The sequence below is a fragment of the Cervus canadensis genome, chromosome 22 (assembly GCF_019320065.1).
Source record: "Cervus canadensis isolate Bull #8, Minnesota chromosome 22, ASM1932006v1, whole genome shotgun sequence".
NCBI lineage: Eukaryota > Metazoa > Chordata > Mammalia > Artiodactyla > Cervidae > Cervus > Cervus canadensis.
This window is the reverse complement of record NC_057407.1, coordinates 42,678,767-42,698,060: the sequence shown is the minus strand read 5'-3', so window position 1 is coordinate 42,698,060 and position 19,294 is coordinate 42,678,767. Positions and strand designations below refer to the sequence as shown.

Below are 19,294 nucleotides of genomic sequence, written 5' to 3'. Positions count from 1 at the left end.
AACTGAGTTAAAAAGTCAAGCATAAACAGAAATCAGGACTGAGGGTGGGAAGGCGGGGATAACTATAATAACTGACAATAATCCCCATAATAATAATCATATTGATCAATGCAACATACTCTGCTAACCAGTTTATATATGTTATCTTATGAATCTCACTAATCTCTATATGCATCATTACCTCCATTTTACAGAATATAAAACTGAGGCCCAGAGTTATTGGTGATACCCTGAAAGCAGCTGAGCTGGGACTCAAACGCACGCTCTTCAGCTCTACACTCTATGTGCCTGGCAGTCTCGGCGTTTAGTTCCACTCGTTCTTAAGGAAGGAAGATCCTGGGCTGACCCTGCTGAGCTTCACTGAGCAGCCCCCACAGTGGGGCTGGTGGGGGTGGGGAGAGGGTGAGGCAGGAAAGAACTGGGGGACAAGTACACCAGAAGGGCTGATGGGCCAGCAGACAGAGGGAAGCAGAACCTGGTATGTGGAAGCTGGGCTGAGGGCAGAAGGTGGCTCAGAGGAAGGGCATTAGTGGAAGAACCAGACAGACTGCGGTCAAAGAGAGGAAGTGCAGAGTTGGAGGCTGGAGACTGGAGGCTGAAGAGAGAAGGCAACGGCCAAGATGCAGCTGCTGGCTCTAGGCAGAGGTCAGCCAGAAACCTCACTGTTCTCAGCCCGAACTTCCCAGACTGGGATCCCCGGATCTCTGATGTTTAGAGATGCTAAGAAAACAAGGTTCCATAGTCAAGGGAATTTGGGACACGCTGTATACCCTTGTCTCACTATTACCAGATTAAAGACCATTACCATATGAAAGGCCCTGGTAAATTTTTTGTGGTAACTTTTTTTTCTGCATAACCTTGTTCAACCCAGCATTTCTCAAACCTATTTGAACACATCGAAACCCTTTAAACACATCAAACCTATTGAGATCTCAGGGAACTGGTGTTTTATAGAAATGTGCTTTGGAGATTGCTAGACTCAGACCATGAACTCTTGGGGGAGGGACTGTGTTTTAGTTACATTTATATTCCAAGTGCCTGGCACACAGTAATGATGGACAGCAGTGGTGATTAGGACATGGGTTGGATGGCTGGATAGATTCTGAATGGATGGGTGGCTGTTGCATGAATGTTAGATAATAACTGAACTGATGGACAGATGGACTAAACAGACAGATGAACAAACAAGAAGAAATAGACAAGTGGGTGGATAATTAGATGGCAGGCAGAATGCACATCAGGGAAGTCAGAAGCTATCTGTAGCCTATTAGAATCTGGACACTCATGGGGAGGGGGAGCTTTACTTCAAGGGTTGGCAAACTCTCTCTAGAAAGTAAGTATTTCTAGAGATATTTACTTTCTAACCTAGACAGTAAATATTTTAGGTTTTGTGAGCCACAAACAATTTCTGTCACACATTCTTTTATTATTGCTTTTGTTGTTACTATTCAGTCTTTTATAAATGTAAAAACTATTCTTAATTATAGGCCATAGAAAATAGGCCGTAGGCCAATTCTGACCTGTGGGCCATAGTTTGCTAACTCCTGCTGTACTTCATGGAACATTTCTAGTTTGTGCTTACAGAGGGGCCATGGGAAGGACAGATGTGTGCAGGCCTTGATTTGCGCACAGAAGGAAGCTCTTACTATTCCACAGCTGAATATGTCCACTCGCTTTGTCAGCTGCCCCACTCTGATGAAATCTTCCGGAAGATATGCAGCGGAGGCCTGGAAAAGGTGGGTCTTCATCATGGTGTATTTTGATGTTCTGTTGACAGGACATGGGTGAGCCATCGAATGAGCCAGCTTGGGGGTGAAGTTTTGATCTAGCAAAACATTGGAGCTGTGGGAAAGAAGGCAGAGAGAACCTTCTTGTTTGGAGGTGGACAAGAAGAGGTTGCCATGGAGACCCTTTTGGAAAGCAACTTAGTAGTGAGCAGTGCCAGCAAGTGAGGGTCACTGAAGACCCTCAACAAGTTTATGAGCCAGTCCTGATAGGGGTAGGTGGGAATTGGGAGCCCACCTCCACCAGCAAATGGGGATGAAGCTAAGACCAGCCCTGCTGCCCCAGAAATGGCATTTGGTGGCCAGAGAGGTACGGCCATCCTTATCCCCATGGATGTCAGCCCTGAGCCCAGAGGTTGTACTGGCTCCATCTCTTCTGAAGCTGTTCCAACCCCCAGCTATGGCCTTGCTGACTCAAGTCTAAACGTCAGCATTCTTTGGGACTGAACCTGCTCAGATCATGGGGAATAAGATGAACAGTAAAAATATACTTAGACTTAAGCATCTAATCTACAGGAATGAATCCTTTCAGAAAGTACTCCAAAGGAAAAAAATTTAATTTTTAAAAACTAACCTACATGTATAAAAATATTCAAACTGGGGACTTCTCTCATGGTCCAGTGATTGACTTCACCTCCAGTGTGAGGGGGTTTTGGGGGAGGATGGATATCTATATGTACGGCTGAGTCCCTTCACCGTTCACCTGAAACTATCACAACATTGTTAATCGGCTATACCCCGATACAAAACAAAAAGTTAAAAAAAAAAAAAAGACTTTGCCTTCCAATGCAGGGTGTGTAGGTTCAATCCCTGGGTAGGGAGCTAAGACCTCACATGCTTCATGGCCAAAAAAAAAATCAAAACATAAAACAGAAGCAATATCGTAACAAATTCAATAAAGACTTTAAAAATGACCCACATAAAAAAAAAAAAAAAAAAAAACCTTTAAAAGAAATATTCAAACTAACCCTAAATGGTTTTTAAAAAGTAGATACAGAGGGCAGTTCTCATGGGGTCCCTGACCCTGCTGCTGTTCATTTAAACACCCCTTTTCAACAAAGCCTTTCATTTTGTCACCCAAAAAAAGTAGAGACCAATTCCAATATCGGCTATTAGGAGCTGTTATGTAAATTATGGGCAAATACCTTCAATGGAAGACTAAGAAGTACCAAAAAATTGATGACATGCAACGTGAGGAAATGTTTAAGTCATGGGGAAAAAGAGACTATGAGTTGGTAATCAGGTAATGGTGCTATCTTGGGGCTGAGATATCTGTGCGGGCAGGGGCTGGAAAAAAAAAAAAAAAACAGCAGAGAAATGGAGGCCATGTGGTGAGTCACAGTGACAGGGTCAGGAAGGCCTCTGGCCCCTTCACTTCCTTTCTTACTATTACAATTGTTTGCGCAATTCAATAAAAATCAGGGGGGAGAAAAGAGGAAAGGGTTTCCACTGGCCAAAAGAGGACACAACTCTGGGGAAGTGCGAATTCTATGGTTTCGAGGTCACTGCTGCCAGATCTTCTGGTATCTTCTGGAATCCATCTCCATGTTTCCAGTCTTGGGAGCATGGTACTGAGATGCTGGGGCACACACCTAACCTGTGTCACCGTATCTGTGACAACAGATGCACAAATGAGAGCAGGTCTCAAAAGCCCAGGGAGCCTGGCGGTCACAGCCCACAGCTCGAGGACCCAGTCCCGATCAGCTGCTGGAGGGGAAGTGAAATATGGCAGGGGAATGGAAGGCTTGTGGGGAAATACCAACAAACTTGTTGGGGAAATACCTTTGTTAGAGAAAGACAAACATGGAGAGAGGCAGCCACGCTGACAGCAACCAGAGACAGAGTACAACCTAGAAACACTGACGTTTCAGGGTACAGCAAAGAGAGGCAAGGAGGGGAGAGAAAGTCAAAGAAAAGAGAGACGAAGGGAGAGGAGTGGGACCCAGCAGTGTGCGTGGCCTCGTCCGTGTCACCCCAGCCCTAGGCGGGGCCCAGCCCTCCTCTCTCACCTCTTGACATTGCCGTGGATGATCTCCAAGCTGTGCAGGTGCTCCACCGCGTGAAGCAGTCCTGAGCAGACGCTGATGCGCTGGGGCCAGGGGAGGGGGTCTGAGCCACCCTAAGAGAGAGAAAAGGAGGAGAAAATAGTGACATCTGTGCCTTCTTATAGTCTCAATGGCCTTTAAAGTGGCAGAGTTCTGGGCTCCTGTCTCTCCTCCAGCCCTCAGGTCCCCTACAACAGGGCTCTCAGCCAGCATGGTTTACTGGCAGGGAGCTGGTTTTGACATCAGACAGATCTAGGTATAAATCCCAGCCCAGACACACGCTAGCTGGGTGACTTTGGAAAAGACACTCAACGTCTCTGAGCCTCAGTTTTTTCTGATATAAAATAGAAACGTTAATCCCTATGCTTTAAGGTTGTAGTAAGGATTCAAAGGAGTGAATGGTATGCCCCCAGCATAGTGCCTGCCACAGAGTGGGTGCTCAATAAATAGCAGCTATTTTTATCATGACTATCATGCAGCAGTTCTGGAATTCTTCTCTAAGAGGGGCTGCTTGGGAGAGGAGCTAGGGACCTTGTGCTGGCACATCAAGCACATGAGCTGATTTTATAAGTATTTGGAGAGATTTCACAAGAGCTGATAGAGATTATGGGTGGTCTAAAGCCCTCTATACTTCCACTGTTGTTCTAAGACTGAATGTCCAAGAAAAATCCCTTCTTATTTTGTAGATGACCTCTTAGATTCTATATTCTCTAAGAACTGGCCTTGCTAACAGATTTCTTCTCAAAGACTCTGGAATCTGGAGCCACATGAACCTCGTTTAAACTCTTGCCCTGATACACATCAGCTATGTTTCTTTAGGTAAGTTACTTTGCCTCTCTGTGGCAGAGGCTCCTCTTTTTGAAAATGGGGGAACCTCTGGGGTTGTGGCAAGGCCTGAAGGAGATGTACAAAGCCATTATCATGGTATAATGTGATAACTCAGCAAAGCTAACAATCATTATTATACCGTGAATAACCACTTTGTCTGATCCCTCCCAAGGGAAGCAATAATTCTGTTGTGGAATAACTTTTGTCACTCTGAGGACTTTATGAGAAGGAGGCTTGTTTGCCTTAAAAATCATAACAATAGATAGAACACTCATATGGTATGATATGCAAAAGGTCAAATGAGTATGTAGTAAAAGTTTGTCTCCCAACCTGAGCCCTGTCTATGTAGTTCTCTCCAGAGGCAGTCAAGGCACCAGTTTCCTTTATCTCTCCATAAATATTCCACACATTCACAAACAAATAGCAATTTATTAGAATATCATTTTTAAGAAAAATTTACCTTCACTTTCCATATTCTGTATCTGTTCATTCTTTTTCTTGTCCTAGTGCATTGGCTTGCACCTTCAGAACAAAACTGGATAATATAGCACTATGGGTTACCTTTGTCTTACTCTTGACTTAAATGCCTCTTTGTCAAAAAACTTTTTAAATAAGTTTTTCCTGAAGATGTTTAGCCAGATCTTATCTATCTTGGCCCAACTCCTCTCCTCGAAGGGCCTCTCAATGGCTCCCTTCGCCTCTGGATTCCTTTAAGTCCTTAATCCTTGATTCTGTAAGTGAGTGCTGCCTAGTCCTGTTCTTTGACCATGACCCAGCCCCTTACCTGACCCTGGAGTCTGTCCTGTAAAGAACCATTTGCCATGTATGGGTATATCAAGCTGTAAAACTGTTCTCCAGTGCAGCAGCCCAGCAGAGGTAAGACGTTGGGGTGGCAGCATCTGAAATTAGGCATCAGTACCGGCATGAGGAGTCAGACAGAAAGAATAATCAAAGACTGCTCCATTTCCTACCTCCTCCACCTCTTCTGCCCTGTCCACCCCCTGAGGCCACCAGGAAGCTCCCACGTACGAAATGCTCTTACTCCTGAGGGTAGAGAGATGATAATTGCATGCCTTCAAGGAGCTTGAAAGCAAAGAACTTGAAGTACATGATATCCCAACCACCTGTGATTCTTCACAAAATCCTCTTCTGGTGGATTCAAAGTCACTGTTCCCTCCCGACTCTCCTACCTCTCTGACAGCTCTTCCTTGGCCTTTCCCACTAAGACCCTCTTCCTTGGCCTTTCTCTGAAACCTGAGTCTCCCGGGATGGGCTCATCATCTCATCTTATAAGCTTCTCTATCAGGGGTCTCTCACCTCTACAAAGTGCACCCTCTCTATGAGGACCACCCCTAAATCTCTGCAGGTCCAACCCACAGTCCAGACCTGAATGTCAAATTGCATCCCAATGTTCCGGGTGAACAACCTAGACTCAACAAGTTCCAAACCTGATTCTCCAGCCTCAGTTATTTGCTCAACCAAGGGCACCACCAACCATCCAATTTCCTAGGAACCTCCTTACCTCCCCCATCTAATTAGTCACCTTTCATTGTCATAAATAGCTTTCAAAACACCCCCTTCATTCTCCCCTCCTCCACCTCGAGGCAGACCCTGATGGACTCTCCCAAACAGTTTCAAGGCCCTCCTGCCAGATCCCTCAGCCCCTCTCCACTTCCCATTAGGCCATCCTACTGTATTCCTGCACACTTTTCACCATCATTAGTTATTTACATTTCGCTCTCCCCACGGCACCATAAACTTCCCCAAGGCAGAGGCTGTGTTTTCTTCATGTCTGCACTCCCAAGAACCAAGAAAGGCCTTGATGACTCACATTTGCCAAGTGAATGAATGAAGCAGTTACTGCTTACTCCAGGAAGGCACTATACCAAGATGGAGAGGGAATCAGATTTCCAGTTTCCGTTAAGAGTGTGTGTGTATGTGTGTGTGTGCGTGTGTGTGTGTGTGTAGATAAGGGTGTGTATATATGTATTGTGTGTGTGTTTGGGTGTAGTCATACATATACATGAAGAGAAAAAGGACTAAAGAAAATATATAAAAATCTGAATACTGTAGCAGTAATTTACAGATGCTATGGAAAATCGGTGGTTTCTATTTTCCTCTTTAAAACTTTCTTTAGTTCTTAAAATACACCACAATCATCACACACTGCTTGCCTGAGACTGCATACTTTGCAGAGAAACTCAGAGAGTGACTCGCCAGCCTGAATGGCCGCTGGCGTCCAGCACACTGCAGAGGCCTGGTGTGCGTGCTGTAAACCCAACAGGCAGTGACAGCAGGGACGGGACAAGTGTCCAGGTCTGCACGTGTCCTCCCCCTCTCTTTCCCAGTCCCCCTGCCCCCACTAAGCTCTGTGACGGGAGGTTCACTTTACTTCTCCAGCCTCAGTTTTGTCATCTGTAAAATGCAGGTTTGAGGATGACTTTTGAAGGTCCTTATTGCTCAAGACCAGAGGTAAGCAAAATTTCTCTATAAAAAAACTAGACAGTAAATATTTTAGCCACTGTAGGCCATCTGGCCTCTGGCGCCATTCCTCTACTGTGCACGATCACGAAGGAGCAGCCACAGATGACACAGAAATAAATAGCACAGCCGGGTTCCAATAAACTTCATTATAGATGCTGACATTTGAATTTTACGTACTTTCCATGTGTCATGAAATTATCTTCTTTTTATTTGCTTAACCCTTTAAGAACATAAAAACTATTCCTAGCTCTCAGGCCATTAAAACAGAGCTAGGCCAGGCTGAGCCTGTGGGTCGTCACTTGCTTTTAGAGTTAGAATCAGTACATTTCTGTCCATCTCAAAAAATGGGACAGAAACAGATTCTTCCCCCACTGGAAGGAAGGAGTTGAGCCAAGTAAGCCGAGGTTCTTTTATAATTCTAATCCATGCATACGGTGGCTACAGAGAGAAAGCATGGAAGGAGTCAGATCAACCAACCAAATTTCAGCTCTGCCACATACTAGCTGTGTGATCTTGGACAAAACACTTAACATCTCTGTGCCACAATTTGTCTATGTGTAAAATAATGTGATAATAGTAGCCATGTTATAGGGTTCTTGTGAGGATTACATAAAGAAAACATGTTGCTTTAAACATGTTGCCACACAGGAAGCACTATATACAGGTTAGCTGTCATCACTATCAAACAAAGTATTTTCCAAACAGGAGGCTTACCTGCGACAAATTTGTATCTCTGCCTGGAAGAATTTCTCAATTGATCCTGGACCTGAACAGGCCATCTGTGGGAAAAGACATTGAAACATGAAAATCCAGCCTCACCATGCAGCCTCCACCTCTTACTGGGAACCAAGAAGTGCCCACCTCTCTGAGCTTCTTGAAGATAAACGGTGTGCCATGCTTTTGCCCTCTGTAGACGTCAGCAAAGGTCCCCTCACTGATTTTGTGGCTTGGGTTGAAGTTATCAGTTGCCTGGATCACATCTACCTCACTCCAGAAAAGGTCATCTTCAGCGAGGCTTGAAAGTGTCTCTTGCTTAGGAATGGAGGCACTGAAATCCTGGAAATTCAGAGAGAAGAGACAGAGATTAATATGGAATTAATATGGAAAGTAGTATTTTCCCTACTACCTCAGGGAATCTCAGAACAGCAGAGCTGAGGGGTGAATGGGATCATCTCATCCAGTGAGGAGGAATACAAAAAGGACAGATCCCAGCTCCACTTCTAACTTACTCTGTGACCTTGGACAAGTTATTTAACCTCTCTGAGTCTTCACTGCCTTATCAGCAAAAATGAAGATAATCATAGTACCCTGAAAGGTAGAATTACCTTTCTACCTATAGATTAACTACAATGTGAGTATTCCCAGCCCATGGTCAATGTTTCCTTTATTTTTTATTTTCAGTTTACAAAGGTGAGCATCAGAGGGTCAAACAACTGAAGTCAGATTCCACTCCAGGTCAGTGGCTGGGCTGGTGCCCCTGATCCTACACATGGTATACATGCTGAGAAGCAGGATACAGGTCCACATAACCTATGTAAGTCTAAGAAAAGCAGCCCTCCTTAAAATAGGTAAATATAAATTTCCATTTTTTAAAGTTATATATGCTTTATAAGGAATTCCCAGGTGGCACAGTGGTAAGGAACCCACTAGCCAACGCAGGAGATGTGGTTCAATCCCTGGGTCAGGTAAATCCCCGGGAGCAGGAAATGGCAACCCACTCCAGTATTCATGCCTGGGAAATCTCATGCACAGAGGAGCCTGGCGGACTACAGTCCACAGGGTCATAAAAGAGTCAGACACGACTGAGCATGCACGCACAGCACGGCATGCTCTTATAAACAGTTTTAAAGAATTAGAGTCGGGGGCTAACTATGCATGATCCCATTATCCTTTTAACTGTTATTAAAGTTTGGTGTAATTCTTGCCAGTTAGATATATGAGGACTTCTTTTTTAAATTGGGATTGTGGGAATTCCTTAGAAGTCCAGTGGCTAGCACTGTGCACTTCGGCTTCAGGGTTCATGGATTTGATCTCCGGTCTGGGAACTAAAGATCCCAGAAGCTGCAGTTCAGCCAAAAAAAAGAAGAAAAATAAAGGATAAATAAATAAAAACTGAGATCATATCGCACATATTGTTTTGATTTCTGGTGTTTTCTCTTAACATTACTTCATGATTATTCTCTCAATTATTCAGTTGTCTTTAAAAATGATTAATTATTAAAATATAAACCTCCTTGCTTAGGTGACAGTCCCATTTAAGAAAGAGCTCCACTGACCAGATCTGTGTAGCACTGGCTTCCCTGCCAGGCACCATGAAAATGTCTTAACATAATTTCTTTCAAAGTCTAAAGAATAAAAGTGTACTTTTCACCTCGAAGAAAATGTTGAAATTTTTAATCCAGCTTGGATTATGTTCATCTTTATACCACTGCAGTCATAAAATATGATTTTAAAAAAACATTTTTAAATGAAAGAAAGAGCCTAGAAAGGCAAAAAGTGCTTAACATTCACAGAAGTCACTTGTGACCCTGGACCCAAATCATAAAAATTCAGGATAAATCAGATATATTTTTTTGTTGAAAAAAGGTTGGAGGGAAGGCATGTTCTAAGCAAATGACTACTGCCGCCAAGATATTTCAGGGGGTGAGGAGGATGCCAATCATCAGCTCTCATTTAAACACAAATAATGGAAAAGCTCATTAAAAACTAAAGTGCACCCTCTCCCTGACCCTCTCTCCTGTTTTATTGAGGGTCAGCACTTAAGAGTCTTAGAAGTTTAGAGTAATTCGATGGGGTTCTCCCCTTCACTCTGACCTCTAACCCGCAAACTGGTCTCAGGGAATAAACACGTTGCATTTTTGAAAGAAAGCCGGGGGTTACACTCAGGGTGGGGGTTTTACCTTTGAATCAGCTGAGGCAGGCTGGTCAGTTTTTAAGGAAGGAGAGGCATGTTCAGGAGAGGCTGGGAGGCTGACTCTGGCTGCAGCAGGTCCTGGAAAGGAAAGACAGTGGATCAGACCTCAGCTGCTGGAGGAAGGTGGGAGGGGTCCCTGACTGGTCCCCAGACCCAGCCAGTATCTCGTTCACACCACTGACACTGTCGATCATGACAGCAGCCATTTCCTGACACCCAGGCACTAGCCTACAGGCTGCTCACATGTTACCCTGTGGAAGACTTCCGACAGCCCTGTGGGTTGGTCCCATACAAACTCCCCATGACAGGAGGAGGAAATGAGGCACTGGAGGCAGCTAGTGGCCCCGGGTCACACTGATGGTAAGTGGCAGAGTCAGCCTTCAAAGGGAGCTCCTTGTGCCTTCTGAGTCCTAGCCCAAACCCAGCTCCCTCGAAAACAGCTGAGAAGGACACAAGTGAATCAGCTACGGAGCCTGACTTCTAGAAACTTCCATGTGGCAGGAATGGCAATAACCAGCCTCCCAGGGGAGAGGCGAGAGAAGTCTGCCTCAGGGAGTTGTGAGATCAAGGAAGGCTTCACAGAGGAAGGGACACTTGACCTGGACCTCCAACAGGGGGAAACGTTTGCAACAAGTAGCTGTGAGGAAGGGAGGGCGCCAAGGCCGTGGAACCAGCCCACGAGGAGGTATGGCAGCGGGAAAGCCCAGGCTGCGGTAGACATTCCAGGCAGGCTCAGTTAGCACACACTGAGAGCATGCCCGGCTCTGCTCCCAGCGCCCCCCTGACCTAACTCATTTCACCCTCACGGCAGTTCCAGGAGACGGACTCATCATCTACTCCTTACACGTGGTGAAACTAAGGCACAGAGAGGTGACCCCACCTTTCCAAAGACACCCAGTCAGTGGCTCCAGAGTTTGTGCTTTCACTCCCTTAGTGAATGGAGAAGATTCACAAGAGACACGTGAAAGTGGACCTTGGCCAGAAGCCAGAGATTCGGATGTCATCATCTGGAAATACCCAAGTGGTCTTACCGCAGGGCTGGCCTCTGTGTAACAGGGAGCCGGCCCTTCCAAGGGAACCTGACTTTGGCCCCAGGGTTGCGGACAAAATCCACCTGCTTCAATTATGTCTGGCCTACATCATCAGGAAAGGAGTGATTGATGTAGAACTTTGGCCATAAAAATTAATTCAGAAGACTGAAAACAGCACCCTGGTGAAACTAGAACCAGCTTTTCAAAACTATTTACCCAGGCAGCTAATTAAACAAAACTCACCTGATACAAAGTCTGAAGCTCTTCCATTCTCTGAAAAGAGGGGCCACCCTAAGCCTCTCTCCCTGAGTTTTCTGCTGCTTCTAGAGTTTTTCTTTGTTTTTTGTTTCCCTTTTCTTTTTTTTTCCCATATTTTCCAGCACTGGCTATATTTGAAAGGACTACACTTGAGAAGGTACCATGTTGGTACACCCACACTGCATCAGAGACCCCCAGAATGGGGGTAGTAACAACAAACACCCGCCAAAATACACAGGTGTACACACAGTCACACATACTCTCTCTGTCCATCAGTACACCTCAACTTAAACTGAACTTCGTAATAAGAGCTATAGCTCAGACATGGATATTAAACTTTTGACCAATAGAAAGGAAAAAATAACACCAGAATAAATGAGTAAAGAAAGATGGGGTATTTTTACTCAGCCATTAAAAAAAATGAAAGGGAAAAGGTTGAGGGAGAGATAAATTAGGAGCTTGGTTTAACAGATACACACTACTATATACAGAATAGATAACCAACAAGGACATACTATATAGCACAGGGAACTATACTCAATATTCTGTAATAACCTATAAGGGAAAATAACCTGAAAAAAAAGAATAGAAATATATATTTGTATAACTAAATAACCCTGCGGTATGCCTGAAACCAACCCAACATTGTAAATCAACTATACTTCAATTTAGAAAAATAAAAAGGTAAAACAAATTAGGTAAAACCAGCAACACAGTGCAGACCAGCGGCTGGCGGCATCACTGACCAGAGACCAGCTGCTCATTCAAATCCCTCTGTGCATCTGCCCCAGGCTGAGCTTCCCACAGCGGCTCCCACCCCACCCCACCCCTGGTGACTGGGTGCGGAGGGGAGGCTCCCTGGGTGGGTGCTCCACCCACAGCTGCTCCATCTTCAGAGGCCTCCGCCGCTGCCCTGCCATCTCGGCTCAACGCCCTTGGCCTGAGTCACAGTGATCACAGCTGTCCACCTCCTGGGTGTGGGTCACGCGTCCGTGCTGCTCCACGATGTTCTCTTTCACTCTGCTCTAATTCACATCTGAAGTATTCAGCACTGAATCCCTAGTCTTTTGTGCATGTAATACATGCTCTGTCACCTGTGTTCCATGTACACTGGCGGGCAGAGGCTCCACACTCTGGGAACAGCTGCTCCAGGCCAACTCGACTCCCCTGCTGCTTCTTTCCTGCATATCTGCACAATCCGCTCTTCCCACCCCGGGGTGGCCGCCCTAGGCTACACACATGGTCCCTCACCCTCCCCCACTGCCCAGCAACACCAAGGTCCGCACGGGCCTCACACAGCCATGATTCTCTGGTCTGATTCCTGGGGTTTGCTCTGGGGGCTGCACCAGGCCTCTCAGTGGAGGGGGATCACTGAGGCCTGCTCTTGTGACACAGGAGAGCTACTAGGGGTGGTTCAGTCTGTTTATCTCTCTGGTGTGGGGAGTGGGGGAAAAGGGAGTGGAATTTGGGCCAGTACTGCAAGGCTGAGAAATCAGGTAAGAACAAGCCTTTGCTTTCTTTGGAAACACTCATGGAAGACACTGGTCTACACAAATGTCATTTCCAAAACACTAAGAGTTCATCTTTCACGTGCCATTTCCCACAGAAATCTTTCTAGAATGTTTGCTTGCTCAAGCAGGATGCACCGAAATCTCGTCCTGCTGAGTTGCGTCACTGCAGGCAGGGTGCTGTATCTCATTCTGGAGTTTTCTGGATCCTTCCCTGTGGCAGGCAGTGCGTCAGTCTCGACAGCTTCCCCATCTCTTTCTTGGTAGCAGACAGAACCCAGCTCCCGCCCTGGCTCTGTCATTGCTAAAGATTTGAACTTGGGTGAGTTGTGCCTCATTTCAGTGTTCTCAGGTGTGAAAATGAAGAAACAACAACAAGAAAAGAAAACAGTAATAGTCCATTCTTTGTAGAGTTCTTTTCCAGATTAAAAGATGGCATAAAGCACAAAGATCAGCCTCTGGTTTATATGGGGTACCAAGGCTGGTAAAACTACATACAGAATGAGAGCAAATCAATTCTGATGAACAGCTGATGCCTCTCCTATAGGTAAGGCTTTGTGACAGTTATTTCAGCCACTCAGGGCCCTTTTACCTGAAATCTAGCTTTGAGTATTTGTTTAAGGAGGTCCTGAGAACTTGTCCATGGCTCATCTGCTTGTGTATTTTCCTTCTCCATGTCTCTCCCTACTTCCTTCCCACCTACTGCCAGAGGACCAGGAGATACAGAGGTTAAGATGTGGACTCTGGAACAACTCACATGAGCTGAATCCCACTCCCACCGCTTGGTCAGCCGTGGAGTTTTGACAGGTTATGTCTCCTTCCCCAGCTACCAAGAGCCCTCCGCCCTCGGTTGTCAAGCTGATTCAGTGACTGCCAGGAGGCGCCGTTCCCACCTGTCAGTCCTCCTCCCCAGCTACCTTTGCCTCCACATTCTCCACTCCTATGAGAGAAACAGCTGGAACTCTGGGGCCCAACAGAACCTTGGGGTTTTCCCAAGAGAAGACTGGCTTTGGATTACTTAAGGAAATTAATGATCACACCCATATTTTCAGCTTGGGCAAAGATAGACAATAGACTTCCTGTCTCTGTCTACAGATACTTATCGTCCTGACTTCCCTAAGAACATTTCCTCCCAAGTGCCATTCAAGAAAGCGAAGGGTGCAAAGGCTGGTAGAGACATAGAGTGCTTGTTTTCACAGCAGCCAAGCTTAGGAACCTCCAAAGAAGCTGCTATATCAGTAACCTTCTCTAGCCTCACCTGCACTCTCCTAGAATTTCCCTATTTCATTATTTTCCTTCCCTTTGGCTATCAACCACTGTCATATGAGCTTTAGGACCATATCCCCTTATCTTTCATCACTGATCAGACTTCTGTCCTTAACAAAAAAACTCTTTAGCTGTAGAAAATAATTCAGACTACTTGGACTAGAATTAACTTTTCAGACTCAACCTAGCTGGGGTGTCTGGAACATTCCTAAGATCAGCTAATGCTTAATGAGCATCTACATGGTGGCAACCCCAAGGTGTTTGATTACTTCCCACACAGGATGATGTGGTTTCTATTATTATGTCCGTTTCCTAGATGAAGAAAATGAGGTACAGAGAGGCTAAGGTAGTCAGTCTCCTGCCGGTGAGGACAGAGCTGGGATTCAAATATAGGTCTGCCAGATGCAAAAGCCCACGCTGGCTCCTCTCAGCTGACACTTACCCTGGCTTCGGGGGCCACAACAACGAATTTGGGAGGTTTCATGGATTTGGGGTCTCCAGCTCTCTACTCAGGAGACTGCAGAACAACAGAAGGTGGGTGGGACTCCAGGGGAGATGTGGGAAGGATGGCATGAAGAACAGGTCCCCTGCGGAAGTCACCTGCTGGCTGAGTCCTTCCCCGGGTACAAGGAGGTGGAGACAACTAAAGTGGGTTGAGGGGCTTTGGGGTAGTGGTGTGTGCAGTGGCTGGGGACATGAGCATTCAAATCACATGGCTCAGATGCTACTTCCTACCCACATGACCTTGAGCAAGTCACTTTCACGCTCCGTACTCAAACGCCACAGAACAAAGCAGCAGATCTGTGCCAGGCAGAGGGGAGGAAGACTGTCGGGCAGGCGGCACCCCTTGGCAACCCCCAACATCGCTGCAAGGGCCAGGGGCCTGGGGAGAGCAGATGAAGAGGTCACTAGGCTCCCTGCCCAGAGCCTGTGCTGGGTCTTGGGGAACCAAAGGTAAAATACCTGGGCCCGTAGCATATGAACTTGGTAGGCTATAGGAAATAATTCAGACTACTTGTCCTAGAATTAACTTTCTAGACTCAACCTAGCTGGGGTGCTTGGAATGTTCGTAAGATCAGCTAACGTTTAATGAGCATTTACATGGTGGCAACTCCAAGGTGTATGATTCCTTATCACACATGATGATAACTTCTCCTGTGCTTCAGTTTCCTCATCTGTGAAATGGAGAGAAAAATAATACCAAACTCCTACAGTTAGTTGGAGGTTAAAAAGGTCAACATCTTTGAAGGGTAAATTTAGAACGGTGTGTAACACATACAAAGCCCTCTGTAACTGAGTTTCTTTTTCCTTTTTACAAAAACGGGGGACTTCCCAGGTGGTCCAATGGTTAAGACTCTGCTCTGCCAATTCAGGGAACAACCACTAGTTGGGGAACTAAGATCCCACATCCTGTGCAGTGAGGCCAAACAAAAAAAAAAAAAGGTAATAGATGGCATATATCCTTCTGTCACCCGACATTTTTAACATCAACATATCACGAGCATATTTCCATGTGTATATACATGTGCTCTGTTGTGTTTGGTTGCCCAGTCATGTCCAATTCTTTGCAACCCTATGGACTGTGGCCCACAAGGCTCCTCTGTCCATGGGGATTCTCTAGGCAAGAATACTGGAGTGGGTTGCCATACCCTCCTCCAGGGGATCTTCCCAACTCAAGGATGGAACCCAGGTCTCCCACGTTGCAAGCAGGTTCTTTACCATCTGACCAGGGAAGCCCATGTATATACATCCCTACATCACTGTTAGCAGGATTTTACTGTTACCACCATCTGTGATTAATTTTGCCACCCACACTCGTTGTTTCCAATTTTTTGCTATTATACTCTGAGCTAAATAGCCTTAGAGATAAAACAGTTCCTTAAATAAATCTCCTTTAAATTGAAAAATTAAGTTTAATTAAAACTACCTGAGCCTGGAAAGGTGGGTGGCCTCACAGGCTGCCCCGTTTCTTGCTCATCCTCAGTGTTTCTTACAGAAGCTGCCAAAGGCTTTCCTGGCTTCACAGTGTCCAAGAAGTCTGGGATGGAAGACTTGATTTCAAGAACTGGTTTCCCTGAAATGAGGTAGGAAGAAAGCAAGCTATTATCATTCAATGAAGTGGGTTAGCCATCGAGAGGTTGGATGGAGAAGTCAGAAGACTTGGTTCGGAGTTTGGGCTTGGCTTTAAATTCATGTGCCCCCGAAAGTTGTTTCCTTCCCTTGGCCTTGGCCTCCCCACGTGTAAGGTATAGCACTTGGACCTGACAATCTCTGCGACCATCCAGCTCAGACACTCTTGAGTCAGACATACCTGACTTCCAATCCTACCAGCTATATGACCTTAGATAAGTCACTTTCCTTCTCTGAGCCTGTTTCCTCACCTATGAGACAGAACTGACAGTCATGATAACATCTGCTTGCTCCCCTCACAGGGCTGTTGGGAGGAGGGAATGAGAGTGCAGACATGAAAGGGCTCTGTAGACCATGCAGTCCCCTGGACACATGGGGGAACTCAAAGACCTCCACCCCGCTGAGTCCCCAGTTGAGCCCCTAAGTATAAAAGGACTGCTAGTCTTCCAGCTTCCCCTTCCATGAGCAGTGCAGACACGTGCATCCTTCCCTGTTTTAGAGATGGGAAGCCTGAAAATAGCAGCCACGTCAACTGTGAGCCATGACGTGTGGTCAGCCCCAGTTCTGCAAGCATGAAATCCTCCCAGGGTCCTTCAGTGCATCCTGCCGGAGATGAGGACTCTGAGGCCAGAGCAGGTTAAGTGGCTTGTCCGCGATCACACAGCCTGAGTAGGCAGGACCTGCTGAAGGAGCCTGGGTGGAGGTCAGCTGCCTTTTGAGAGTAATCACTTCCTCTTTGCAGTGATTTGGGAAACCCAAAGGTGCTGGAGGGTGTGTCTCCACCAGCTTCCACAAAGCCTGCTCCTAAGAACCGGCTTCCTCTCCCCTCCCCCAGCACTGCCGTCCTCTCAGGTTGGTCCCGGCCTCCAGCTCCAGTGGCCTCCAGAGCCCTCCCCAGGCCTCATCTTACTGAGATACCTTCCTGGCCCTGCCACTTCCCTGCTTAGAGCCCTTCTGACTCCCCACTTCCAGGATAAAACACACACTCCCCACATGAACCCTCTGACACCCACCCCCCACCCCCCACTGCCTCCCAGACCAAATCCAAATTCTACAGCCCTGCATTCAAGGCCCTTCACCTCCTGGTGGTGGGAGGTGGACCCGTATTTTTTGAGAATCAAAAAATCAGAGTGCCCCGAAGTGTGGGGAAGACTGGCCACTCGCTCTTTCTCACATGGGCAGCAGGTGGGGCTTCAACAAAACACCTCCAGCCTTCGGGTGTGCAGGAGCGTTTATTCCAACAGGTAAACTGCATCTTGGGGCTCCCTGGGGCGGCTCGGCGGTAAAGAGTCTGCCTGCCAATGCGGGAGACTCAGGTTTGATCCCTGGGTCTGGAAGATCCCCTGGAGGAGGAAATGGCAACCCGCTCCAGTATCCTTGCCTAGGAGAATTCCATGGATAGAGAATTCTCCTAGGCTAGGCTACAGTCCATGGTGTCACAAAGAATCTGACACGACTGAGCACACACACAAACTGTGTCTCTCAGTAAATAAAACTGGTCATTGCCACGGGACCAAACTTCTCACACAGGAGCTTTGGGACTAGAACAATAATAAGGCCTAAATTCACGGCACTGCACGTGGAAGGCCATACAGATTTATTTGATGTTCTCAACAATCTCTGGTGGTTGACAGATATCTCTGCCTTTTACTTTTGAGCATATTGAGGCTCAGATGCGTGAAATGGTTTGTTCCCAGCCAAAGAGCTGGTGGAGTCACACCTGTGGCTGGTTTCACTGTCATTCACCCAGCAAGGACAGAACCACTCACATGCAATGTCCTCAGCACTCCTATTCCCCTCTGCAGGTGGCTCGGCTCTGGGGCGGCCCCACCCGAGGAAAAGCAGGACAAAGGGTACAGGGTGGGAGCAAGTGAGGAACGGCCAAAAGGAATGCACAAAAGTATCCAGAAGGCCGAAGGAGGGATAATGGGTGACTTTTTCCCTGTTTCCTTTACTGGCACTGATATACTACTCCTTTATTTATTTATTTATTTATTTTTATTTATTTTTTTATACTACTCCTTTAAATGGAACTATCTTATAAGATGGGTTTCCCAGTTAGCTCAGCTGGTAAAGAATCCACCCAGTTCAATTCCTGGGTCAGGAAGGTCCCCTGGAGAAGGGATAGGCTACCCATTCCAGTATTCATGGGTTTCTCTGGTAGCTCAGATGGTAAAGAATCCGTCTGCAGTGCGAGAGACCTGGGTTTGATCCCTGGGTTGGGAAGAGCCTCAGGAGGAGGGAGGGCATGGCAACCCACTCCAACATTCTTGCCTGGAGAATTGCCATGGACGGAGGAGCCCGGCAGGCTACAGTACATGGGGTCACAAAGAGTTGAACATGACTGAGAAAGTAGGCACAGCACAGCATCTTATAAGACAGCTTTTATCTCATAAAGAAGTAGCAGAGCTTAGCTGCTCAGAGTCCAGGTTCTGGCACGGACACCAGTTTCATCACCTCCTAGCTGTGTTGGCTTTGGACAACTTCCATGAGACCAGAGGAGTCAGCACATGTTAACATCAGTTAACTCAAAACATGGGAACTTCATTGGTGGTGGTGGTATTATATTTTTTAGATACTGGGTTATCTCTTCTATAAAAAAAAAAAAAGACTTGTTATTTAGCTGCGCTGGGGCTCAGTTGTGTCATGTGGGATCTTCGATTTTCGTTGTGGCATGCAGGATTTTAGTTGCAGCACATGGGATCCAGCTCCCTGACCAGGGATCGAACCCGGGCCCTCTGCATTGGGAGCATGGCGTCCCAGCCACTGGACCACCCGGGAAGTCCCATGGGTTATCTCTTAAGCAGCCCACATACTCAGTGTAAAGAATGTAGGGCTGGAGTCTTTTTTTTTTCATTTAACATAACTCTGAATCATTTACAATTTTTTGTTGTTGTTTTCCTGCACTTGTTTTTTTAAAGTTGTGGTAAAATACATAAAACATAAAATTTATCATCTTAATAATTTTACAGTTTAGTGGCGTCAACTGCATTTACACTAGACACAGCTAGAGAGAAGCCAGCATGCCTGCGATGAAGAGCCCACA

The 19,294-nt window shown here is 46.3% G+C and overlaps 1 protein-coding gene across 2 annotated transcripts in view; it reads right to left on the bottom strand.

The window, feature by feature from the left end:
• Nucleotides 1-19,294, bottom strand: part of IRAK2 (interleukin 1 receptor associated kinase 2) — a 52,896-nt gene that overhangs the window by 10,107 nt on the left and 23,495 nt on the right. The window contains exons 3-9 of one of the 2 annotated variants that reach the window (XM_043442170.1): nucleotides 16,046-16,192; nucleotides 10,042-10,133; nucleotides 8,003-8,197; nucleotides 7,856-7,920; nucleotides 5,442-5,556; nucleotides 3,794-3,903; nucleotides 1,647-1,842 (exon numbers count right to left, since the gene is read on the bottom strand). In XM_043442170.1, coding sequence (XP_043298105.1) covers nucleotides 1,647-1,842; nucleotides 3,794-3,903; nucleotides 5,442-5,556; nucleotides 7,856-7,920; nucleotides 8,003-8,197; nucleotides 10,042-10,133; nucleotides 16,046-16,192 — 920 coding nt within the window. The remainder of the gene's footprint in view (nucleotides 1-1,646; nucleotides 1,843-3,793; nucleotides 3,904-5,441; nucleotides 5,557-7,855; nucleotides 7,921-8,002; nucleotides 8,198-10,041; nucleotides 10,134-16,045; nucleotides 16,193-19,294) is intronic. The other variant, XM_043442171.1, reaches the window with a different exon arrangement.